Raw genomic sequence first — 27,542 nt, forward strand, 5'->3', positions numbered from 1 at the left:
GAGTTTTCCATTGTATTTTATTCTTAGCATGCCTACTCATGGTATCCCAATTATGAAAGAAATCCAAACTGTGGCACAAGATGTTCATCTGTCATCCTGACTATATGGCCAGCTCAGTTCCATTCTATTAGGCTTCTTGTGATTTAATATCCGTTAATCAAAATTTTTAATTGCTCATTAACAATGTAGACATAAAAAAAAACTGAATATTTTAATCAATATTCAATCAATATACCTAAAGACAACAAGGTAGACAAAGTAATTTGAATAAGATTAGAGAATATCAAGCAAGTATTCAAATATTCAGAATATTTATTTAATTTTATTTTAGACTATACCCTCTGGATCCAGTCAAAGATGGCTAGTATTTTTTTTTTTAATTAATTCAAATGTAGAATACAGTCTCCAAACATCTGTGATTAAAATGTTCAATTTTTTAAAAATTCTTTTTTATTTCTGTGTTGTTAATAAACCATTCAAGTTCTTTATTAAAAAGCATAACTAACACATAGGAGCATCCATAGCTCAGTCAGTATAGATGAAGCTCTTTAGTCGGAAAGACCTGGGTTCGATTCCCGTCCATGATGTGAGGAAGCTTTATGAGGTCTTTTTGACTAAAGGTGATTTAACTTGTCTCATGCAGAAGTGCAGGTTTTTTCTCCCAGTAACTCGGTTTTTCATCCCTCAAAACAGGCAAACTGATCCTGTGAACACACACACACAGCTACATAAATACTTACAGTATGGCAAGGAAGGCAACAGGAAACCACCTTGCTTCATAATCCTCTCCCTAGTATAGTAGAATATTGCTACCCCACCAACTATAAGGTTGAAGGGGAAAACACACACACGCACACATTAACACATAAGTCTGAATTAATGCACTAATATCTGTGCTTAAGGGTCAAAGCTATATAACTGAGAGGAGACCTCCACATAGCCTTTAAAGGAATGCAGAGAACCGACCAGGGCTTCTGACCTAATGTCCAATCCTCACCTTCTCATGGTGCACCCTGTTGGGTATCTACCTGGATACTGAACGAACGAGGATGGGCTGGCAATTTGGGATTTAACCGGCCAAATTATATTCTTATTGGCTTAAACCAATATAGAAAATGATGGTACAACATGACAAAATTTCATGCCGGCTGGGGCATCGCCAGGTTAAAAAAGTCCCCCATTGTTTTCACCAGGGAACCAGGGCGAACAGCAAAAAGTCAGCTACTGGAACAAATCTGAAAGCACACCCCCAACTCAACATCTCCAGAGTTAAAGATTGGTACTATCAACATAAGAAGCCTGAATGGCAAAGAAATGGAGCTAGCTGAAGAATTAGATAAGTACCAGATCGACATAATAGAAGGAGTAGCCATAGTATTCAACACAAAATACGAGGCTAATCTTCTTGAATGGCAGGCAGTCTCAAGCAGAGCGATGTGGGCAAATATCAGAATGGGGGAACTGGACAATGAGACTTATTTGTGCCTATGGTCCCACAGAAAGTTCTATTAAGGTAGAAGTGGAGGAATTTTTTGAGGCTTTAGAGAAAGCAACTGACACAATGAAAAAGGAAAAGTTGGTCCTTGTTGGTGATCTAAATAGCAGAGTAGGAAATGATTGTCAGACATAAAAAAATATTTTGGGAAAATTTGGAGAAAAGAGCAAAACTAATAATAATGGCAAATACGTTTTGGATTTCTGCTCAGGACATGGACTGGTTATTACTAACACCATATTCCAACATAAAAATGTGCACAAATTCACATGGAGAGAAGAGGCAAGAAATAAGAAAAGTCTCATTGACTATGTTATTGTTAATAGTGATGTTTTCTCGCTGGTGCAGGACACCAGAGTGTACAGAGGATTTGAAATTGGAAGTGATCACTATTTAGTCTTGAGCAAGATAAAATTGAATTTCATATTGAAAAGAATAACATGTAAGAAAGTTTTAAAGTGAATAAAAGTTGAGCAGCTCTCAGATGTGAACTCTAGACTAAAATATACAAAGATTATTGAAGAAAAAATGAAAGAGTTTGAGAACAGGAATCAAACCTTGGAGATTCAGTGGCAAACTCTGAAGAAAACATTGATTCTGCCAGAGAGGCATGTGGTGAGGTTGTCTGCATGGATAGAAAAATCAGAAGAACTCCATGGTGAACACAGGAAGTTAAAGAGGTAGTGAAGGGAAAAGAAGAATGCACATCAAAAGTTCCTGGCAAATAAGTCAGCTTTTGCTCTTAGAGAATACAGAGACAAATGTAAGAAAGCGAAACACTGTGTAAAACTAGCTAAACAAAAGTCATGGGAGGACTTTGCAAGAACATAGAAAATAAATATCAAGACGGTGGTAAGATATTCTGGAGGTTGTTGAAGCATAGAAATGGAGAAAAGAGTGCTGTAAAAGGAGTTAGAGATGATAAAGGTGACATGAAAACAGGAGAAAAAGATATCCTTGAAGTATGGAGTAATTACTTTGAAAAACTGCTAAAAGAAAAAGGCAGTGATGATAGCACAGTGGTAAAAAACACTGACCATGCATGCAGTCAGGAATACATATCCATACTTGAAGTAGAAAAAGCCATCAAAGGCTTGAAATGTGGAAAGGCAGCAGGAGTAGATGATATTCGACCAGAACTGCTGAAGTATGGTAGTATAAAAGTCTTACAGTGGCCGCACGGCATAGTTCAGAAAGCCTGAACAGAGGGACGAATTCCCGATGATTGGAGTAGAGCTCTAATAGTACAAATATATAAAAAGGGAAATAAAACTGAATGTGAGAATTACAGAAGTATTTCCCTACTCAGTGTTCCTGGCAAGATTTATGCAAGTATACTTGAGAAACAGTTGAGAAGAATTGTGGAAGAAAAGCTTGGTGAAGAACAAGCTGGATTGAGGCCAAATAGAGGCTGTCAGGATCAGATCTTCACTTTACAACAAATAGTTGAGAAAGCATGGGAATATAACAAAGATCTGTGTTTGAGTTTCGTTGACCTGGAAAAGGCATATGACAAGATGCCAAGAGAGAAGCTATTCAATACGCTACGGTTATATGGTGTCGATGGGGAATTGTATCAAACAATACTTAGTCTTTATTTGAGTTGTGAGTCAGCAGTCAGAATTGAAGGAGGTACAGGAAGATGGTTTAATGTTAAATCTGGTGTGAGACAGGGATGTACATTGTCCCCTCTGTTATTCATTATCTATATGGATCACATTATGAAGGAAAGTGGTATTAAACATGATATCAGAATTGGAGATGTTAATGTCAGCTCTTTGCTTTATGTGGACGATGTTATACTTCTAAATAAATCCGCTACAAGTTTGCAAGATTCCTTGAATAAATTGAATAACTGTTGTAATAGATATGGTATGAAGGTCAGCATTAAAAAAGACAAAGACAATGAAAATAGGTAGAATTGTTGAAAATATCAACTGTCTTGTGAATGGGGAACCTGTGGAACAAGTAAAACATTTCAGCTACTTAGGCACGATTTTTACTGAAGATAGTAAATTAAATATGGAAATAGACAACAGAATCAACAAAGCTGGCATGGTAGGCAGTCAATTGAATAAATTCATATGGAATAAGAGAGAAATTAGTTGGAATACTAAATTAGCTGTATACAAGACAGTGTTCAAACCAGTTTTAACTTATGGATCTGAGAGCTGGGTCAGAAGTAAAACACTTGACCAAAGACTAGAGACTGCAGATATGAGAGCCCTGAGGAAGATTAGAGGTGTGAACAGATGGCATCAATGACAATATCATATTAAAAACAAGGATATTAGGAAAGAACTTGACATCGTCAGCCTCCAGGAATGCATTAACAGAGCTAATCTCAGGTGGTATGGTCACTTAACCAGAATGGGCAAGGAAAGATTAGCAAAAGAAGTGTTCTCTGCCAACTTGGCAGGAAAACAACCCAGAGGAAGACCAATATATAGGTGGATTGATATGGTACAAAACGCCTTAGACGATAGAAATATAAGATCTGATAATGTTGGAGTCTTGACAAGTAACAGACTGATTTGGAGGAAAATTGTAGATAAGTTATTAATGATGTAAATTTTTCGTGTAGTACTATCATATCCTGTACACCCCTTGAGGGTACATGTCAGGAATTTGATGATGATGATATCTGTGTTTTCTTACTTCTCAAACATACTTCTTCCAGTGTCATTTAGTGTTTTTTTTTTTTTTTTTAATAAAGACCAAGCCTGAGCACTATATGTCAATGTGGCCAATATGATGAATTCATCAATTTCCTTTTATTAAGAGAAATGAAGGGACTCCCTCATCTACTGATCTATTCTTCCAGGGCAATTATTCCATGCTATGGTTGGTTATTTCTTGGACTGTATTCCTAACTCTATTGTTGAAAGGTATTATTTGTCCCAGACAGGTATACATTCTGGAATATATTCAATGTTGATACTGTCTAGCAAAATAGGAATTTTTAAGCTATTAGTCACATTTGTAAAATGTGAATTTTATAGACATTTATAACTTATTCCAGAAGAGCATTTAAAAGAGCAGTACAGCTATGGAGTCAAATGTTTTGTTATAGTAAATAAAAGCTGCAGAGATTTTTTACATTAATTACATACTTCAATAATTTGATTTATTTTATGCAAGCAATCTGCTGTAGAAAAGTTTTACCTAAATCCAGCTTACTCATATGGCTGTTTGAAGAATTCTGGTTCATATAACGCTGATGAACAACTTTGGTCTATAGCAATTTTTCTTGTGTAAAATAATTACCTTTGATTTCGGTCACTGATCCAGGATGAATTCATTAATCATAAGTGTTGGAGAGTTTCACCAGAGTAGGCAAAAATTCTTCAAGTGCAAATATTAATAGTTCAACATTTATCTCATCTTCATGAGTTTTTTCATTAATATCTTTAGATATTAATATCTAATAACTAATATCTTCTATTAATATCTAAGCCAGCCTGGTTGGCCAGTGGACATCATACCCACTCTCCAACCAACAGGTTGTGGGTTCAAGTGTTTGTAAAAGTCTATTCTGAACAAGCTCGTATAGCTCCTTGAGTTTATAAAGCTTGTCTTTTAAAAAAATATATATATAATAAAATAAAATTATACACCTTTGCTAGTAGGCCAATGAAACCACAAGTTACTACAAAATGATATGAGAAAAAGTTAATGATCATAAAACTCAAACATAAAGATTTGAAATGAGTTGTTGAGGGAAGGCGATAGCATCACTGTATTAAATAATTATGTAAATTATTTCATTTTTTATACTATACATTATATTCAAAAATCATTAAAAATAAAACTTATGAAAATATATATATACTATAGTTTAAGAAAAACAGAAAATTTGTAAGATAACCTTCTAATATTTCTATATTAGAAAGTTATCTTACATGTTTTCAACTTTCTACATTTTTATAGTAATTCCATAAATGAAAGGATGAAGAACCTTGAATTCACTTTGGATTGACTATGTAATACAAATAATGATTTTAATTTATTACTTACAGTGTTGGATTTTACTTCTGCTTGTAGTGCGAGTGCTTTAATTTTTTCATTTAACTCCCTTTGTTTTGCCTGAGCTTCAAGAACTGTTTGTTCTAATTGACTCTTTACATTCTCTAGCTCTTTAGACAGAATTTCCACTTTAGCCTTGAGTGATGAATAATCAGACATTGACTCTAGCTTTTTCTTCAAGCTGATATTCTGTGAATTAAAATAAAACAAACTAAAATTTTCAAGTTGTTTTACATTATAATGGTTTAAATCATTCAACTTTATTGTAATTCTTAAAAAAAAAAAACCTCAAAAATACAAAATGATACAATTAATGATAGTAAAATTTCTACATTTTATTCCACTTTAACTTCTACGACAAACATCATTTTGGAAAAACAGTCATGCTTTCAAATTAAAAATGTGAAACCAAAAGACTAACTTCAAGAAATAAAAATTTCTTTAGCTCCTAGATGACTGTTACCCATCATGTTGATTTCCATACTTTCCTTTCAAGCTCCCTTTGGTCATAATGTTAGCTTCCAGGATTTTCCTGTATTTCATGGCTGAGGAAGGTATACCTTCATGTTTCCGGTCGCTAATGATATTGCCTACAGGTGATTTTTGATGATGCAGTGGCTTATTAATTTAATACTGTGAATATATAAGCCACTAATATAGCATCCTATGATAACACCTTCCAAAACTAAGTTCATCAACTGCTATTGACAGTATGCAGATGACAGGCATATATATACACAATTAACTCAGTAGGGAGAACTGATCGGGACCTCAGAAAGTTTATTCTAGTAGACAGTTTACTACACCAAATATCATTTAGAATAGCACTGTGCTTGTAGGTCAGGGCTTTTTGGTAGTTTGTTATAATAGCATTTACTATAGTCAGAGTTAATTGTGTATATTAAAAAAAAAAGGTAATAAGAGATTTGCAGAATCTGGAACCTGAAATCCTAAAACAGTCCACAGATCTCCCTTTAGGGACTAACAGTCTAAAGGTCTAATCACATAATCCTTTTTCTTTTATCTGGCACAGGATTTATCATTTTTCTTTTCTTAGAAAAACTTATCTGATAATTTTTTAAAACTGAAAAGAAAAAAAAAAAATTTACCTCTTCTTGTAATGCTGCATGTTCCTGCTGAAACTGAGTTAATTTCTGTTCAAGCAATAATGCTTTCGATTCATGACATTCCAATTCACATATCCTGCTTTCATAATATTTCCTCTCTTCATCAATTCTAGAAAGAAAAAGAAATAAAAAAGAAAACATATCTAAAAATTAATACCGCCATCACACCAAAAATATAATATACTACAAAGAACTAAGTGACAGGAATTCTTCCACAACTTAAATCCAAACACTTCAGATACCAAACTTTGAAAATTGACTGCTAATCTACAAAGAGACTTACTAAAGGCAAGTGAGACTAACACACTAAAAGACCAGAATGGAAATATCAAAATTGGAGACATGGGGAATGCATATACCTTGGCCTTTCATTTTCAAAACATAAGCAAACAAGAGATTAATACTAGCAAAGACCATCGAATATCATAACAGGCTCAACAACAGAAGAATGCTGCAAATTCCATAAAATATAAAAACAAATTATTTTGGGACCCTTTTACAATCTCTGGATTGAGAGATGCATTGGAGAGACTATATATAAATAAATCATGTGGACTGGATAACATGCATGGAATTATGATCAAGCAACTTCCTCCCCTAGCCTTAGATTGGCTACTTCACTTAGCCTAAAACAAGGAAAAGCTTCAAAAGACTGGAAAACAGCCATAATCATACCAATTTTAAAACCCAAAAAGGCTCAAGACCAACCAGGAAGTTATCGCCCAATTTCACTGACTTCAATTCCAAGCAAATTGATGGAAAAAATGATACTCCAACATTTGAACTACTATCTAAATAAAAACAGTATCATACCACATTTTCAAGCTGCCTTTAGAAGAAATCACTCTACAACTGATCAACTTTTCTACTTAACCCAGTTAATTCAAGATAACTTTCAGACCAAACCTACCAAATCCACCATTGCATCTCTTATAGATTTTAGCAATGCCTTTGACAAGGTGTGGAGGCAGAAACTATTTTCCAAGCTTTTCATATCGGAATAGAAGGTTCTAAACTGGATTTATGACTTTCTAGGAAATAAAACAATTTGAGTTAGCATAAATAATACTTCTTCCAAGGAAGTAAAAATCAGACAGGGACTCCCTCAAGGCAGTATATTTTGAGCCCTACTTCTTTTTTTCTATCTACTTAAACGACTTAGATAAAAATATAAAGAAACAAAGATAACTATGTATGCTGATGATTTGGTCCTATTCCCAGTTCATAACAACTTAGAAACAGCTGAAGGTCACTTAGTCAAAGCCATTGAAAAAGTTTATCTATATACTGTCAAAACCAAAAAATCAAAATTAACTATACTAAATCAGAAATTTGTGTATTTACGATTAATAATCACCTAGAAAGTGAAGACCAAAGATTAAGCTAAACAATCAACTAATTACATTTAATGAGAACTCCAAATACCTTAGAGTTACTCTGGATCCATCATTAAGCTTTAATCAACATATCAACCAGTCAAAGCAAAAAGAAGACTAATATCATGAAAAGTATCTCTGGTGGGGGAGCTGACACCTCTATTATCCGATCCATAATGGAATATGCTTCGCTCATCTGGATGCAAACATCACAAACCAGTTTAGACAAGCTTACAAAATTTCAGAAAAATGCAGCTAGAATCACATGTGGACTAAGGAATACAACTACTCCTGTAAAAATAGCAGAATTTGAATACAACTTTGTGAATATTAGGTAGCAAGAAAATCTTACTAAATTTGTAGGAAAAAAGAGCCAACCTTGCACATCACAGAACAAGTGAACTTTTTAAAAGTGGCAACCAACAAACAGAATGAAGAAAAAAAATCGACAATGCATAAAATCATGGAAAATAAATTTCTCTTAGACTGTCCTAATAACCAACTACCCAGCATTTCCTCCAAATCAAGACAGGAAAAATATAGTCATTAATTTTGAATTATAGAAACACAAGAAATAAAGCGTAGAAAACCCTGAAATTTTGAGATCATAAGCTCTTTCAAAAATAATGAAATGCAGCCCTGATTCAATAAAGGTCTACACAGATGGCTCCAAAAATCCAAATGGCAATTCTGGGAGTGGCATACTCATCTATGGCTCTAAAAATATAGAACTAAAAACAACCAACAGTATAGGATGCACCTCATACAATGCAGAATTAATTGGCATTAACACAACACTGCAGTACATAACAAAAATATAACATAAACAAAATCCAAAGGAATTTATTTTTCACAGATTCCTTAGCAGCCCTTCAAGCTAATAAATTGCTACACTAGCCACCAAGAAATACTTAGAGACATATCAAAAAAACATAAATTACATAAGGATTCCAAAATGATTTTTCAATGGATTTCATTCCATGTGGGATTAAAGGAAATGAAACTGCAGATGAAGTAGCAAAAATGGCTTCAACATCAAGTGATTTTGATCTTTTTAAAACTACTCAAAAAGAAAACATGAAAAGAATGATTCTCCAGGACATGACTCACCACTGGTATTCAGCAGAAAAACCAGGAGCTAACAAAAACACCAAGTTTAATTACTGTGCCACTATCATGATCTCTCTCACATTAAGACTGGCCACACACGACCTACAGTAGTGGCCAAAAGGGTGGAAACCTTTTGGAAAAAGTGTATTTTTGAGGTTTGATGGCTCATAACACCACTTTTTTTTGGTGTAATACCATAAAATTATATATCAATGGAAAGATAATTTAATCAAGAATGTAATGCAACAAAGTTTGTTCGATTATCTGTATTCTATGAAAAGTTATAGCCAAATAATCAGAAAAAAAAAAAGAAGCACAACTTGCTTAGGTTGATATGAAGTACTGTATTTTTCGGACGATAAGATGCACCCCAAATTTATGAGATGATTTTTAGAAAAAAATATTTTATTATATAAAGATATTTACAAATTCTTACTTAATTTTTATTTATTGTTACAATCATTTGTATTAGCAATATTCAGTTCATCTTCACTCTTGGTACTATCACTCATCTCGTTAATGCACCGTTTGTATTACTTTCGTCTGAACTATTGTTGTCACTCCCTTCAAAAACTGCGTCATCTTCTGTACCATCCATCGCATTACTTATCCAGCATTTCTTAAATGACTTTATAATCACCTCTTCTTTCACAGCTTCCCATGAATTTTTCACCCAGGTACATACTTCTGAAATTGTTGGCCATTTCATACGTCCTGTTGCTGTAACATCGTGATTTGGCTTTGCCATCCATTTGTTCCACTCTTCCCGCATAAAATTTTTGAATGGTTTATTAATAGATCCATCCAAGGGTTGTAATTGACTTGTAAGGCCTCCAGGAATGACAGCTAATTCTGTATTTATTTCTTTTAGAAGCTTCTTGGTTGATTCTGTTTTATGTGCTCTGAATTGATCCCACACTAACATCGCAGGCTTTTTAAACACTGCACCTGGACGTTTTGCCATATCTTTTGTATCCATAATTTCATTCCTGTTTCGTCCATCCAGCCTTTATCTTGAACGTGGATAATAATGCCACGAGGAATTTCATCTCTCAGTAACGTTTTTCTCTTGAAGATTAACATGGGGGTAGTTTTGCTCCGTCCACGCAACAAGCTAAAACTACAGTGTAGTGAGTTTTTTTCATGACCTGTTGTTTTGATCACTATTGATTTGGTGCCTTTTGAATCTACTGTCCGATTTGAAGGAACATCAAAAGTTAGAGGCACTTCATCCATGTTTGCAATTTGATTAAGCTCAAAGTTAAATTTCCTTCTCGCTGATATGACAAATCTATGGAATTCTATAATTTTAGTTTCATGGTCAGCCAGCATTTTTTGGGCTAGAGTGGTTTTTGTACGCATGCATAACCCAAGTCTTTTCATAAATCTAAAGCACCAAGAAGGTGATCCGGTAAAATCTAAAATTCTATTAGCAGTTGCCCATCGTTTCGCTTCAAAAATTATCATTTTCATAGAAACAGATATTCCCATGTTTCGATGATTTGTTACCCAATTTTTCTAGTTGCAAACGGAATGTTTTCTTGTGTTTACATAGCAGTTTTAATTGTTCCTCTTGTTTTCTCCACTTGCAAACCATATTTTCTGTTGGTGGAGGACCAAAATGTCTTTCTTCTGCTCTGTTTCCATATTGTTTTGCATAATTTATCACATTTAATTTATAACTCACGTTAGATGAAAGGCTTTTTGTTTTACACTCATTTTTTCTAATTTTAAGATAAAAATTTTATTCTTCCTTTTACTTGCAGCATATCAAAAGAACTCTTTGGGATTATCTTCAGCCTGTACTGCTAAATTCCTTTCATAATCTGCTTTTGCTTTCTTACTGCACAGATTACCCTTCTGGCCTGTGCTTTGTATTGCTCATGTGCCTTCAAGTCACCTTTCTCCTGGAAATTCCTCCACATTTTTATTTTTTAAGCTCCAGCTTAATGATGGTATTCATCCATTTAACTTCCACTTGATTTATTATTCTGACTCTCTAGATATACAGTCTGCTGTTACTTCCCTCAAACACTCCTTTACCACTTCCCATGCACTATCAATATCCAGTCCTTGCAGTTTCACATGCCATGGCACTGATCCAAGCATTTTCCTAAGCTTATCATACTTACCAGCCCTTAATTCCACACTTCCTCTTAACTGAACTGAAATTCCACACATTTAGTCACCTCCTGGTCAAGACCATATCATCACTCTTGCCAACTGGTGGCAATGTCATCATACTGATTATACACACATTCTCTGATGCAATTACTAAATCTAGCACTCTCAAACCCTTAGTACATTTCACCAGATGCTGACTCAGGTAACTATTCCTTAGTAACTGCATAAATTCCATTTCCTTTCTCCCGTGTCCTTTCCCTCCTTCCAGTACTGATAATAATAATAATAATTACCTGCCCTCCACTCATTGAGCTTCTTTGCTGATGTATACCATCTCCATAACCCTTTACATCTCCTGGTCTATAAAAGCAACCAATTGTATATTTTGCTCTGCTGACCACTATCTCACACCAGATACCCTCAAATGTGCTATTTTCACTGGCCTGCAGTTCATCAGCTATCATCAATAATACTCCCCCCCCCCATTATTTTCTCTCTATCCTCCTTGACAACAGTATTCTTCACATTTTATCCCACTAACTATAAGTAGGTCTAAATTAATGCAGATAATGAATCCCATGAAATGGTTGCATTATTCGAATTTGCACTATTCAAACTTATAATTATATGTAAAATATGATAATTTATTCCAGCTTGACAGAAATAGGCAATGAAAAATTTTAAACACAAGTTTTTATGTTTATTAACAAAATATTACAGTAAAGGATAAAAAGAATATACTTATAATTTAAATTTATTGTTAACAAAGTCACAGAAAAGTTTATAGAGAACAAAAAAAAAAAAAAAAAAAAAAAAATCTAAATATCATTTCTGAAAGTAAGCGTACAATGATGAAATCTTTATTATACTTAAAATATTAGTAATGTAGACTGAACTGTTTTTTTTTTTTCTTCTTAGAAATGGTAAGTTCTGGAAAGCATCTTTTTCTAGAATAAACTGGTTTCATTCATGTTAAATATTTGTTGATCCACCATCTTTGATTATTTTTTTTGAAAACATCAGGATATTTAGATGATGAGTCCTCATTTGCACTGGCTGCTTCACCAGTAATTTTAATATTCAACAGCTGAACTCAACTTTTAAATTGATCAAACCAACCAACACTTGCATTAATTGTTTCTTCTACTTCATTATTATTTCGCATGTTTTTTTTCACTCTCTTAAACAAATTTAAAGCTTTTGTCTGAATGGCTGCTCTGCTAAGGGGAATGCATTTTTGATCACGGTCCAATCTATACAGCAAAGAGATGCTCTATTTCTATAATTGTAATACTTCTATTCCTTGTAGATGTTTGCAAACTACAAAAAGCAGATGCAGCTTTACTTTTTACTTTTATTTTTCCTGTGTGTTTTAAAATATTCCTTACTCTAAATTCAGGCATTCCAACTTCTCATCCTGTTTTAGAGTTGCTATGATCGTGTTCATGTCGCTCAATCAAATGTTTGCTGTAACGTAATAATGACTTAAGTGTCTGAAGTATCTGAAGAAATCTTTCTTTTGTCCATTTTGTTAAGGGTACTTCTTGAAAATGATTAAAACAAATGTAATCTAAAGTAGCAGCATCTAAAACCCTAATGGTAACTCAGTAATCTGAACTGTGCATGCACTAGCCTCACGTTAACTGAATATTAGTTTGCATTAAATGCAACCTGGTATTGTTGTACAATTCACACTAAATTTAATATCACATTATTCAAACTCACATTAATTGCAACTTAGCTGTATATCATCTTCTGTCAACCTTTGTCTGAATTAACCATGAATTAATTAACCAATGCCAAAAACTCCTTCCTCTTATTCTGAGTGCTGCTGAGATTATGTACATAAAGTGCAATAGCCTCTCAGTCTTTCCCATCACTGTCCTTATGATTTATACTAACGATTGCATTCTGATGTGTTACCATTGATACAAACTTAAGCATTTTTTTCACATTCTTACATTAAATGCTTACCACTTACTTATTTTCTCTGTACTGCAATGTTTCCTCATGCTTCTTCATTTCCTGTAGTCTACTCTCAAGTATTTGAGATTGCTCTTTTTGGAAATTTTTACAGCTTTCTTCAATTAAAGCATTAAGTCTTTCAGCTTTCAACTCTATTTCTCTCTCTCTGTTCTATAAAATATTAAACATATTCAAATTTAAAATACAGAATATAAATATAAAACATTATGTAACACATTTTGTAGAGATGTTTTTCAAAATTTTGTGGTTTTGTATACAGATATACAACAAGGAATACCTAAAATTAATGTGCACTTTAATTGTTATAAAAATTATAATTTTAATTTTGCATCACATAAGATAATGTTCTATTTATTATGTATTTTTCATTTCATCAGAGTAAAACAATAACATAAGAAAACCACTGACATTTGCCTTATGCCATTAATGGCTAATTTAGGACGACTCTTTTATACATTCAAATAGCTGCAGACCAGATCAGAAATCCAAAAAGTTTTGCATTTCATACAAAAATGCAAAACTTGGGTTAATGTAAGAAGATTAAAATGTCAGTTTTAAATAAAACACTTCCTCATAATATATATCTACTCTATAATATAAAATGATAAGCTTTTTTGTAACATTTTTGTGTCATGTTTTTTGTCAAGTTATTTGAAAACTTTTGAAACTCAGGGGCTACCCTGAGTGTCGAGTCTTCAAAATTCGAGTGATCAGAATTCAAGGAGAACCAGTCCAGAACTCAGAGGGTTGGGTGCCGTAGGAGGCAAGGGGGAGGAGATCTAGTAAAGATTGACCAAGCGAAGGAAGGTCGAAATCAGTCTGTGTGGTGGTCCTGCCAGTAATGCACAGCATTATACATGTCCGCAAGGAGATGTACTTCGCATTATGGGAGATACTAAGACAAGTGATGAGAACTTGGTCCACCTTTACCACGAGTTACCTCAGTCCTGAAGATACTTCAGGTGCAAACTTTGTTTGCTTACACTTGGATAAAGGATTAAACTAAATTTATTATAGTCTAACCAAGTGAAAAAAACTTCCAACATCTTTCTCTAAATCCAGTGTAATTTAATAATAAGGTGAGACACCTTTTGGCAACTCGTATAGGTAAATATGAATTCTCCATTACCTTCACCTTAGTATCACCACCTCTGGGTTTGGCTCCCACTGATGAGACCTCAATAAAGGTCAAAACCAGTCTGGGTAGTGGCCCTTCCCTTAATGCATAGCATTATACATGTCTGCAAGGAGGTGTGCTTTGTATTATGGGAAATACTAAGACAAGAGATGAGAGCTTGGTCCACCTTCACCATGAGTTGCCTCGGTCCTGAAGATACTTCAGGTGCAAACTGTGTTTGCTTACATTTGGATAAAGGATTAAACTAAATTTATTATACTCTAACCAAAAGTCCTGAGAGTGTTTTAGTTATTCGCCTCCCCAATGGTTCACAGACAATTTAGTGCAGAACATCACGTGGACAATTCGTCGTGAGGAAAATTCATAGCGTGAACTATTTATAGCTGAAAAAATTCGCTGAAAATGTTATTCTCTAGAAAACTGAAATGAATTGCATTGATACCAATATATAAAAAGTAAATGCAGTCAGGCATATAGTTGTGAAGCAAACAGCCAAGCAGTTTGCTTCACAACTATATGCCTGAGAAAGGGGGTGTACTAGGTTCAATTCCCGTCGCTGACGTGAGGAGTGTAGGATGTATCTCAGACATAGCCAAGTTAGCCAATCTTGAGCTAACTTGGCTATGTCTAGCCAAGACATAGCCAAGTTATGTGGGGTTTTGCCTCCCGCAAGCAAGAAAGCAAACAGCAAACTGGCCCCGAGAAGATAACGCTTCTACAGACATAGGATACACTGGGAGGCATAGGCCCAACCACTTTATCCTCGTATAGCAGTTGCGGTTATAATTTTGTAAATATCAATATTCCATCAACAGAATCTGTAGTATCAAAGTAAGAAAGAATATTTATACCATTTTAAGACAAAACAGAAATTAGGAAATTCACCAATCAATAAAATATTACTTTCACTGTATAAGAATAAAAAATATTATGGAAATCTAAATAAATAATACATAGATCTATCTCTCTTTTACCTTTACGGTGTCGAGGGTTTCTTTTCCTTATAACAGCAAATGTTATATGAGGATAAGGTGGTTGGCCTATGCCTCTCAGTGTATCCTACGTCCGTAGAAGCGTCACATTCTCAAGGCCGGTTTGCCTGCTTGCAGAAGGAAAAAATCCCATATAAACTGGGGAGAAAAACCCTGCAGTCCTCACCCAAGACTGGCTAACTTGGCTATGTCTGAGAAAGATCCGAAGCTCCTCATGTCAGTGACGAAAATCGAACCCAGGACACTCCTTTCCCAGGCATATGGTTGCGAAACAACCAGCCACTCGGCTAATTGAGCAGACTAATACATCAATACATAATAAAATTATATTTTGTGAAATTTATCTTGCACTGCATTTACTATTTATATATCGGTATATGCAATATCATTTCAATTTTCTAGCGAATAACATTTTCAGCAATCAATAGTTCGTGCGATGATTTTTCCCATGATGAATTGCCCCAGCGATGAATTGTCTGGACATGCTCTCATATTTCCTTATTACCAATGTGGTTAGATAACCAGATCTGTGCACAGACATACAAATGTGGCCTGATTAGTGTGAGTTCTTTATATTATGGCAACAATTTGATAACCCTTACAACTTTTGCAATGTATCCCCTGAAGTTCAGGGGACACATTGTAAAATGATCAGATCTTGGTGGATCATTAAATCCCTGGCTGCCTCCACCTCCTGATAACCCTCATGTCACCCTCTCTCGCCAAAGTGCAAATCTTTACACTCAGCTTACAAAGCACAAAACCTATTCAAATCATCTTGCAACAACTTAACATTAGAACTTCCTGATATTGCTCTTCCTAACTTAGCATCATCAGCAAACAAATGAATACCTCCCACCCAGGGGCGAATTCTCCATGCTTGCTGTGCAAGCTCATTACTTGAGAAGTAGTAATATTTATTTGTTAATAAATGGATGCATTTATAAGCATTCCATTTAGGCTTTTATTTTAGTAGACAGAAGATGTCTTAAGCTTGCACAGCAATAATTGAGCTTTGCGTTGTGTATTGAAGGCCGATGCTTGCTCGGTTGTGGGAGCTTCCAGGTCCTCGCTGCAGCACTGTGATTTCATGTGCGCATAGCCATTTCTGCTCTCTTGAGGTCTCATCAGTGGGAGCTCAATATCACTATCTCTGGGTCTGGCTCCCACTGACGAGACCTTAATAAAGGTCGAAACCGGTCTGGGTAGTGGCCCTTCCCTTAATGCATAGTATTATACATGTCCGCAAGGAGATGTGCTTTGCATTATGGGAGATACTGAGACAAGGAGTGATGACAGCTTGGTCCACCTTTACCGCGAGTTGCCTCAGTCCTGAAGATACTTCAGGTGCAAACTTTGTTTGCTTACACTTGGATAAAGGTTGTTTATTTTTTAACGGTATATATTAGAACACAGAAAAATAAGTGAATAATTAATTTATTAACTTATTGCTGATATTTCGCTGGTGTTATAACCAGCATCTTCAGAGCACAAAAACACAGTTTGTCACAATACGCGAGACTATAACAATATGGTGTAATCAACGGACTAGTTAAACAGCAATAAGTTAATAAATTAATTATTCACTCATTTTTCTGTGTTCTAATATATACCGTTAAAAAATAAACAACATGTACGATGAACACGTAAGTCTGTCCACACGTTTAAGGATTCTTCACGGAGACGATATCATACGCAAGACACGACAATATGGTAAGTGGAAGTTAAAATTGGCGCGGCAACTGAACAGGTTAGCCTTCTTAAAGAGGTGCCGAGACACCAATTTAATACTGAACTGTGTTAAAATCAAAAACAAGTTTCACTCGGCCAAAGCTCAACACATTTATAAATGAGCAAGTATAGCGCTATTACGTGAACAGATCAACGCCACTCGTGAACAACGTGAACAGATCAACTGGAATTACCAAAATCAAATTCAACCATCAACGTATTACGTGAATCACTATATAATATTCTGAATACGGAACTATGGGAGATCCTAGAAAACATCACCAATGCAACGGCTAAAAAAGAATTCAACATAGTCAAAAACCGACACCAAAATAAGTTTGAAAATCTCCAACAATGCAACACTATACAACAACTGCAATTACAACAAGACCTTGTCGTCGTGAATTTATCTTCGCTCACCTTAAGCAAAGAAGCCACTAATGCTTTAAGTCAAGGGCACAATTTTGCCGTGACTCCTAAACAAGTTCCAAAAGCCGAAATAATGGCATCCATCGAACAGGGAATATACGACCTGCCTCCAACAACAGCCAACAACATACATTTAGATGTGGCCAACATCCAAATCAAGTCAAAGTCTCCCAAAAATTATATCCCGCATAAGGAAATCATTGCTATAAAAGAGCTACAGAATAATAGCTAGATTATCATAACAAAAGCAGACAAAGGGAATGCAACCGTGGTGATGGACACAACAGAATATGAAAACAAAATGCACACACACTGTTACAAGATCAGTCAACATGCAAAATTATAGATTGCAATCCCACCAACACACAAAAGAATAAGGCACATAAATTATAGAAAAAAGTCACTTCCTGGCCCAAAGACACAGTAAACAAACTTAAGCCCTTCCATGTTAAAACACCTAGGATTTATGGTGCACCAAAAATTCACAAACTAGGTACACCCTTACACCCAATTGTGGACAGTATAAATAGTCCCACACATACAAACTGGCTAGACATTTAGCTAAGCTACTAGCCACCCTCACAAACAATTCTCCCTCCTTTGTGTGGCTCTGCTCGGTGGTGGGGTGAGTGGCAGGCTGAGCCTGTTACTAAGGAGAACAATGCTGAGTTTTTTGGAGTTTGACCTGTATTTGAACATTCAATAAAGGTCGAAACCAGTCTGGCTAGTGGCCTTTCCCTTAATGCATAGCATTATACATGTCTGCAAGGAGATGTGTTTTGCATTATGGGAGATACTGAAACAAGGAGTGATGAGAGCTTGGTCCACCTTTAGCACGAGTTGTCTCAGTCCTGATGATACTTCAGGCACAAGCTTTGTTTGCTTACACTTGGATAAAGGATTAAACTAAATTTATTATTCTAACCAAGTGAAAAAATACTTCTAAATATATAGTTTTAAATGGTCAGTAATTCATTATTCTGCTAATCAGACTTCAATCACACCTCTCACTCCCTGAATGATAACAAGAGCAAGCATGAATTTCAAGACCAGCATTCGTCCCTGCTCCCACCACATCCTGAACTATATCATATATTCCTTTTTTGGGAGAATGCACTCCCCATACAAAACTCACTGAATCCTAGCAGTCAATTATGCCTGTCAAGCTACCAACTGACTATAAATCCCCATCCTGCTCAATTTCAACAATAGCTTTTCATATAGTAGTCTATCAAATGCTTTAGTAAAGTTCAGATAAATCACTGTGTAGCATCTCCACAAGTTCTCGGCCTTGATCATAGATGGCAACACTATCAGCAAGATTTTTTTTCCCCTAAGTTGGTACATCTGTCATAAGCATCCATGTGAAATTGCAAATCATTCTATCAAGTAGTTTGTTTTATACAAAACAATTGAAGCAAAAGTGTTGTCTGTATCCCTTGAAATGGATAAAATTAAGTATCGTGTGGTTATAAAATTCTTTGTAAAAGAAGGTTTAACGTCAAAAGAAATTCATTTGAAGTTCATAAAAATTTATGGGCACTTTTCTCCTTTGTTTTCAACAATTAAGAAATGGGCTGCCAAGTTTAAACGTGGCCATACCCTTGAAGATGATCCATGTGAAGGATGTCGAAAAAGTGTAACAACACCAGAAATCATTGATCAAGTGCACGATGTGGTATTGGATGACCAGCAAGTCAAAGTGCATGAAATTGATGAGACTACAGGCATTTCAAAAGAATGTGTAGGATATATTTTGCATGAAGAATTGAATATGAAAAAGCTTTGCACAAGATGGGTGGGTGCTGTGCTTGCTCACAGCAGATTAAAAACGCACTCGCATGAAAATCTCTGAACAGTGCTTGGAGCATTTTAACAAGAATAAAACTGATTTTGTGCATCAATTTATTACTATGGATGAGACTTGGATTCACCATTACCCACCAGGATCCAAACAGCAGTCAAAACAAAAGCCAGCGCCAAAGAAGACAAAGTCAGTTCCATCAGCAGGAAAGGTCATGGCATCGGTGTTTTGGGATGCTAAAGGCATTTTGTTTATTTGTTTATTAATTATCCTGAAAAGGTAAAATAATAACTGGGAAATATTATTCTGATTTCTTAACCAGACTAGACAAAAAAATTTCTGAGAAAAGACCCAATTTGCAGAAGAAAAAAATCATCTTTCATCAGGACAACGCACCTGCCCACAAAAGTGTTTTGGTAATGAGAAAATTAAGGGATCTGCACTATGAAGCATCCACCCTATTCCCCAGATTTGGTTCCCTCTGACTTCTATCTCTTCCCAAAACTAAAACTCTTCCTCGCTGGTCAGCATTTTTCTTCGAATCAAGAAATAATTGCAGCTGTAGAGGGATATTTTGCAGATCTTACTGAGAACCACTACAGGGATGGGATAATGGTGCTGGAGCATTGCTGGAATAAATGTATTAGTTTTAAGGGAGATTATGTTGAAAAATATAAATAATTTTGAAATTATACATTTGTTTTTTCATTGTTAGGCTGAGAACTTTTCAGACCATCCTCATTCTATTATAAAATGTAAGTTACTAAAGCAAAACCTCCCCTATGGTGCTCTCACTCTCTTGAAAGATTTCTATATTCATCAATCCAGGTTTATATTCTGTCTCTAACCAGGCTCCCTAACACTTTCATCACTACACTTGACACACTGGCCTAGAGTTGAACAATGATGACTTGGATTTTTCCCTTATGCAGTAACACTATTTTTACTTCTTTCTATTCTTCTTGGATTCCTTTTGTCAGACTCCTCTTTCACACATTCCTTGCATGTGGTGGTGGTATTCCATCCAGTCCCACAGCCTTATTAACATCAAGGCTAATTAATATTATAAATACTTCCCATTCCTGACCTGTCAGTCTTCTATCCTCCTTCCTATTCCTAACTCCCTACATGAAATACACTAAATAAATGCTCATTGCACATTTCCACTACATCTTCAGCAGATGTGACCCTGTGTTCCATCTCCAACAACTGAAGTCACTCTTCCATATTCACCCTTTCTTCTAATGGCAACATAACTATGAAATCCTCTAGGATTCTGCTTTTACTTCAGCCAATCTCCTTTCATATGCCAATTTTTGCTTTCTCACTATGTTCATCACCTTCCTAGCCTGTGCCTTATACTCCTCATACCTTTTGAGAAGTAACCTATTCTTTATATCTCCTCCATAAAAACCTCTTTCTCAATAGTTCCTACATCCCACATTTATCCTCATAACAATACAATCTGACAATGCCATAAGTAGCTGATTTCAGACTAGGTCCCAGACATTGCTGATTTCTCTTCCCTTCAACTGATCAAGCCAATGCATATCACCAGTCTGTTTCCTTAATTATAGTCCCCTCCTCTGGATCCATGAAGTCTGTATCTGCCTAGCCACTTCCCACATCAAAACCACACAATCATTATAATAAATTTAGTTTAATCCTTTATCCAAGTGTGAGCAAACAAAGTTTGCGCCTGAAAGTATCTTCAGGACTGGGTTAAGGTGGTACACACCAGGGCAACTCGTTGCAAAGGTGGAGCAAGATCCAACACTCCTATCCTAGTATCTCCTATAATGCAAAACACATCTCCTTGCGGATATGTCTATTGTTATGCATTAAGGGAAGGGCCACTACCCAGACCGGTTTCGACCTTTATTGAGGTCTCTTCAGTGGGAGCCAGGACCAAGTCGAGATATCAGGCAGAAGCATTTGCAGGTCATCTCCACCTATAGGAATTGCCAATTGGTGTGCCACCCTTTTTTAATAAATTACTCTGGATTTAGAGAAAGATGTTGAAAGTTTATTTTCCACTTGGTTAGAGTATAATAAATTTAGTTTAATCCTTTATCCAAGTGTGAGCAAACAAAGTTTGCGCCTGAAAGTATCTTCAGGACTGGGTTAAGGTGGTACACACCAGGGCAACTTTGTTTGCTCACACTTGGATAAAGGATTAAACTAAATTTATTATACTCTAACCAAGTGGAAAATAAACTTTCAACACACAATCATTCTCCCCAATTGGTGGCATTGTATGACATTTATTATCACTGAATGAGATGATATTATTCAATCTAACACTCATGTGCTATGTGTTGCTTGAGCTACTGCAGTTCAAGGAATTCAATTTCCTTACATGTTTCCTGCTTTCAATCAGTGCCTCCATAGTTAAAGTTACCCATTATTATCACCTTCCTGTCACTCACCAGTCTCATCTGCCTAAACATTCCAGAATCCCTCCCCCCTCTCTCTCTCTCTACCTTTCCTGACCTGTAAATATCTAATATATACTACTAAAAATATCTAACACCCTACTAAATATCTAAAATTCATGCTTACCTTACCAAACAGCCTCAAAACCATTATCTACTGCTTTTTTTGAGTTCCACATGAAGAGGACAACTCTTTTGAATCTTCAGTAACACTCCACCTCCTCTTTTATCTTTTCTGTATTTTCAGAAATGCTATAACCATCACATTCTATTCTCATGAGTACATCATCCTCCATTAACTAAATCTCTCTGATAACAATGAATTTGCTATCTGAAAAGTTGCATATAAGGAAAGTGAAATCCCAGAAGAGAAAAGTCACTACTGGTGTGCCCCAGGGATCTGTTTGGGGATCATTGTTGTTTAATTTGCATGTAAATGACAGTGGAAAGTGCTTAAATGGCGATACTCAGTTGTTTGCAGATGATGCAAAGTTGGGGAGCATTATGAGAGGTAGTGTCTGGCGATTTACAAAGTACAAGACAGCTTAATAGGACAAAATTTAACTACTATTTCCTTCTTACAAAAATCATAATATCTGATAATTCTCCAGTTTAGTTTTCGATTACAAAATATTTCTGATACAATTCATATACTATTACACAATTTCCTATACAGCAAATCAGAACTTTCTGCTGGTGAGCAAGTATTATCTAAGTCAGCCAGAATTCTCATGTTAGATTCTGAATGAATAATTTCTTTAAATTCATTTATTCAGGATCTAACATAGCTTTGCAAGAGGACCTAAAAAGTGTGTGGGATGGCCAATATTAGTTTAATGTTACGAAGAGTAAGGTTTTAACATTTGGGGAGCAAAGATGGGATGCATAGTATAGGATTGATGGGGATATTTTAGAGAAGGTGGAGGAGATGAAAGATTTGAGTGTTAAGGTGGATAGAGATTTGAAATTTTGTGACAATTTGCTAAAATTTTGAGGACAACACAGCAGATTATAGGAATAGCAGAGAACACTGGCATGTAGAAGTAATTATGTTTTCATTCCATTGTACAAGACTTTGATCAAGCTGCATATGAATTACTGTGCACAGATTTGATCACCAGGTTTTCAAAAGGATGATGAGATGTTGGAGTTCTGGAGATGGACTAAGTTGATTTCTGGTCTGTGAGGAGGGACTGAGAGAATGCAAATTACAGACTAGTGGACAGAAGAAAGAGGGGAGACATGATCGAGACATAAGTTGGTAAGGGGTAATTAACCAGATTAACATGGATGAGATTTTTCATAGAATATCTGGAGACGGAGAGAATGAGAGGTCATTCTGGAAACTGTATAAGGTGGGTGTGAGCTGGGGGTGAGGAGTAGATTTTTTTTGCACAGGGAGTAGTGGGTGACTGGAATGCACTGCCTGAAAGTGTGGTGAGTGCATGGACAGTGAATGCATTTAAGTTGAGGTATGATAAGCTGTGCATATAAGAGTGGGACCTCCCACAATGAGTCTTTTAACTCCATGTAGGTCTTGATAATAATGATGATAATAATAACTCCTCTAGTAATGACCAAGGCAAATTATCTCCTACTATAGAGAACAATCGACTGCATGCCTCCTCTAGTCCTCTGCTAAAAGACCATCAAAAGAATTTTGAACAACTTGGATACCAACCAGTCTTCTTGTCCTGATATCTGCCCAACACTCCCATCCCAAAAAAGGTGCTTAAAACTAACACACATCCAGTATCATCTCCACAATCTTTCATACTCATACAATGCATATCCTTTAGTGTTGAAGCCAGCCTAATTCCAGCCATTCCAAAAATGAAAATCAGTCTGCCTCAAACTATCAGCCCAATACACTTTGCAGTTCTCTTAAAAATAAAAAAAAATAAAAATAATGACTGTTGATAGGAGGCAGTCAACTTCTTTACCACCAATATAGATTCTGCCACTCATAATCCACAGTAAATATCCTTGCCCACTTCACCCGTCTAAAGATAAGCCATGAAAAAAAGGCCTGAAGAAATTGGTATAGTTCCTCTTAACATTTCTAAGACATCTCATCAGGTTGGGAATAGAGATCTATGTACTAAATCATCCTCTTATGATTTATCTTCTGCCCTTGTTAACTCAGTAACCAGCTGCTTCTCTGGTAAATTGCTATTTATAATGGTACATGGCCTCCTCTTCTGCAGTTTTCCTTCAACAGAAGTGTCCCAGAGCTTGACTTTTGTGTCTACACTCTTTCACCTTTACAACTGCCAACACTATATAAATTTCAAATCTACCAAACCTACCTAGCTTTCAAAGATGAACTCTAGACTCAACTACCCAAATATTATTCAAGAAAAAATGAAATAGTTAATCATCATCAAATTCCTGCCATGTAACCTCAAGGGGTGTACAAGATATGATAGTACTACATGAAAAATTTACATCATTACTAACTTCCTATCTACAATTTTCCTTCAAATCAGTCTTACTTGTCAAGACTCCAACATTATCAGATCTTATATTTCTATCGTCTAAGGCACTTTGTACCATATCAATACACCTATATCTTGGTCTTCCTCTGGGTCGTTTTCCTGCCAAGCTAGCAGAGAACACTTGTTTTGCTAATCTTCCCTCACCCATTCTGTTTAAGTGACCATACCACCTTAGATTAGCTCTTCTAACGCATTCCTGAATGCTGACAATGTCAAGTTCTTTCGTAATTTCCTTGTTTTTAATATGATATTGCCATTGATGCCATCTGTTCATGCCTCTAATCTTTCTGAGGACTCTCATATCTGCAGTCTCTAGTCTTTGGTCAAGTGTTTTACTTCTGACCCAGCTCTCAGATCCATAAGTTAAAACTGGTTTAAACACTGTCTTGTATACAGCTAATTTAGTGTTCCGACTAATTTCTCTCTTATTCCATATGAATTTATTCAATTGACTTCCCACCATACCAGCTTTGGTGATTTTGTTGTCTATTTCCGTATTTAATTTACCATCTTCACTGAAAATCGTGCCTAAGTAGCTGAAATGTTTTACTTGTTCCACAGGTTCTCCATTCACAACACAGTTGACATTTTCAATGATTCTGCCTATTTTCATTGTCTTTGTCTTTTTTATTGCTGCCTTCATACCATATCTATTACAACAGTTATTCAATTTAGTCAGTGAATCTTGCAGACTCGTAGCGGATTTATTTAGAAGCAGAACATCATCCACATAAAGCAAAGAGCAGACATTAACATCTCCAATTTTGATATCATGTTTAATACCACTTTCCTTCATAATGTGATCCATATAGATAATAAATAACAGAGGAGATAATGTACATCCGTGTCTCACACCAGATTTAACATTAAACCATCTTCCTGTACTTCCTTCAATTCTAACTGCTGACTTACAACACCAAATAAAGACTAAGTATTGCTTGATATAATGCCACATTGACACCATATAACTGTAGCATACTGAATAGCTTCTCTCTTGGCACCTTGTCATATGCCTTTTCCAAATCGACAAAACTTAAATACAGATCTTTGTTATATTCCGATGATTTCTCAGCTGTTTGTTGTAAAGTGAAGATCTGATCCTGACAGCCTCTATCTGACCTGAATCCAGCTTGTTCTTCACCAACTTTTCTTCCAAAAATTCTTCTCAACCGTTTCTCAAGTACACTTGCATAAATCTTGCCAGGAACACTCAGTAAGGAAATACCTCTGTAATTCTCATATTCAGTTTTATTTCCCTTTTTATATATGGGTACTATGAGAGCTCTACTCCAATCATTGGGAATTCGTCCCTCTGTCCAGGCTTTCTGAACTATGCAGTGCAGCCACTGTAAGACTTTTATACCACCATACTTTAGCATTTCTGGTCGAATATCATCTATTCCTGATGCCTTTCCACATTTCAAGCCTTTGATGGGTTTTTCCACTTCAAGTATGGATATGTCATTCTGACTGCATGCATGGTCAGTGTTTTTTACCACTGTGCTATCACTGCTTGTTTCATTTAGCAGTTTTTCAAAGTAATTACTCCATACTTCAAGGATATCTTTTTCTCCCATTTTCATGTCACCTTTATCATCTCTAACTCCTTTTACAGCACTCTTTCCTCCATTTCTAAGCTTCTTCAACAACCTCCAGAATATCTTATCACCTTCTTGATATTTATTTTCTATGTTCCTGCCAAAGTCCTCCCATGACTTTTGTTTAGCTAGTTTTACACACTGTTTAGCTTTCTTACATTTGTCTCTGTATTCTCTAAGAGCACAAGCTGACTTATTTGACAGGAACGTTTGATTTGCTTTCTTCTTTTCCTTCACTGCCTCTTTAACTTCCTGTGTCCACCATGGAGTTCTGATTTTTCTATCCTTGCAGACAACCTCACCACATGCCTCTCTGGCTGAATCAATCGGGGTTTTTCTTCAAGGCTTGCCTCTGAATCACCAAGGTTTGGTTTCTGTTCTCAAACTCTTTTATTTTTTCTTCAATAATCTTTGTGTATTTTAGTCTACAGTTCCCATCTGAGAGCTGCTCAAGTTTTCTTCGCTTTAAAACTTTCTTACATGTTATTCTTTTCAATATGAAATTCAATTTTATCCTGCTCAAGACTAAATAGTGATCACTTCCAATTTCAAATCCTCTGTACACTCTGGAGGGAGAAAAACATCACTATCAACAATAACATAGTCAATGAGACTTTTCTTATTCCTCATCTCTTCTCTCCATGTGAATTTGTGCACATATTTATGTTGGAACATGGTGTTAGTAATAACCAGTCCATGTCCTGAGCAGAAATCCAACAGATATTTGCCATTATTATTAGCTTTGCTCTTTTCTCCAAATTTTCCCAAAATATTTTTGTATGTCTGACAATCAATTCCTACTCTACTATTTAGATCCCCAACAAGGACCAACGTTTCCTTTTTCATTGTGTCAGTTGCTTTTTCTAAAGCCTCAAAAAAATTCGTCCACTTCTACCTTAGTAGAACCTTCTGTGGGACCATAGGCACAAATAAGTCCAGCTCTCCATTTGCCCACATAACTGTACTTGAGACTGCCTGTCATTCAAGAAGATTAGTCTCGTATTTTGTGTTGAATACTATGGCTACTTCTTTTCCTTGATTGTCATTGCCTGAATATAACATTAGATGTTATAACAGTAGATGTCGTTGATGTAGATGGTGCGGTTTGCTGTAGTTGGTGGACTAAGTAGTGGAGATGGACAGTTGTAGAGAAGATGCTCTCCCTTGAGTTTCTGGAATCCTTGGAGGTGTCACGTAATAATAATAAAATAACAGTACATCGGTGTGTGTGTGTAGAAACACACAAATCAAAGAACTGGAATGCAAGGTACATACAGCAATTAGTTAATCTTAATAAATAATATTAAAACTATTTTTCATGTTTACAAAAATGTGAATCTCCCAAACTTTTAGGGGAGAGAGAATCATTTTGATTCAGGTTAGGCAATGTAAAAAGGCTTTACAAATTTCTTTACAAAGGCATTTGTATTTAAAACTGCTTCTATGGAGAAGACAAGCTTCATCTCACTGGATACTGTGTTTAGTGACAATACTATGCTGTGCCAGGCCAGACTTTTGAAGTTTCACATATTCAATGTAATGTTCAAGTTCACTAATTCTTTTTTCAAATTCTGCCTAAAGTATGTCAAATTACATACAAGGGAGAGAGGTGACACTTTGTCTTTTGTAGATGGTAACAGATGAGTTTTGTTGATAGAAAAATACATTATCTA

The 27,542-nt window shown here is 35.6% G+C and overlaps 1 protein-coding gene across 1 annotated transcript in view; it reads right to left on the bottom strand.

Moving 5' to 3' along the window:
* The window catches only part of LOC150105838 (uncharacterized), a 62,807-nt gene that overhangs the window by 18,311 nt on the left and 16,954 nt on the right, over positions 1–27,542 (bottom strand). Inside the window, exons 4-6 of the mRNA XM_090394372.1 lie at positions 13,240–13,394; positions 6,631–6,757; positions 5,513–5,710 (exon numbers count right to left, since the gene is read on the bottom strand). Coding sequence (XP_090250498.1) covers positions 5,513–5,710; positions 6,631–6,757; positions 13,240–13,394 — 480 coding nt within the window. The remainder of the gene's footprint in view (positions 1–5,512; positions 5,711–6,630; positions 6,758–13,239; positions 13,395–27,542) is intronic.

This window comes from Typopeltis vanoorti, chromosome 6 (genome assembly GCF_054136105.1).
Source record: "Typopeltis vanoorti isolate ZY-2024b chromosome 6, IOZ_Tvanoo_1.0, whole genome shotgun sequence".
In the NCBI taxonomy this organism is placed as follows: domain Eukaryota; kingdom Metazoa; phylum Arthropoda; class Arachnida; order Uropygi; family Thelyphonidae; genus Typopeltis; species Typopeltis vanoorti.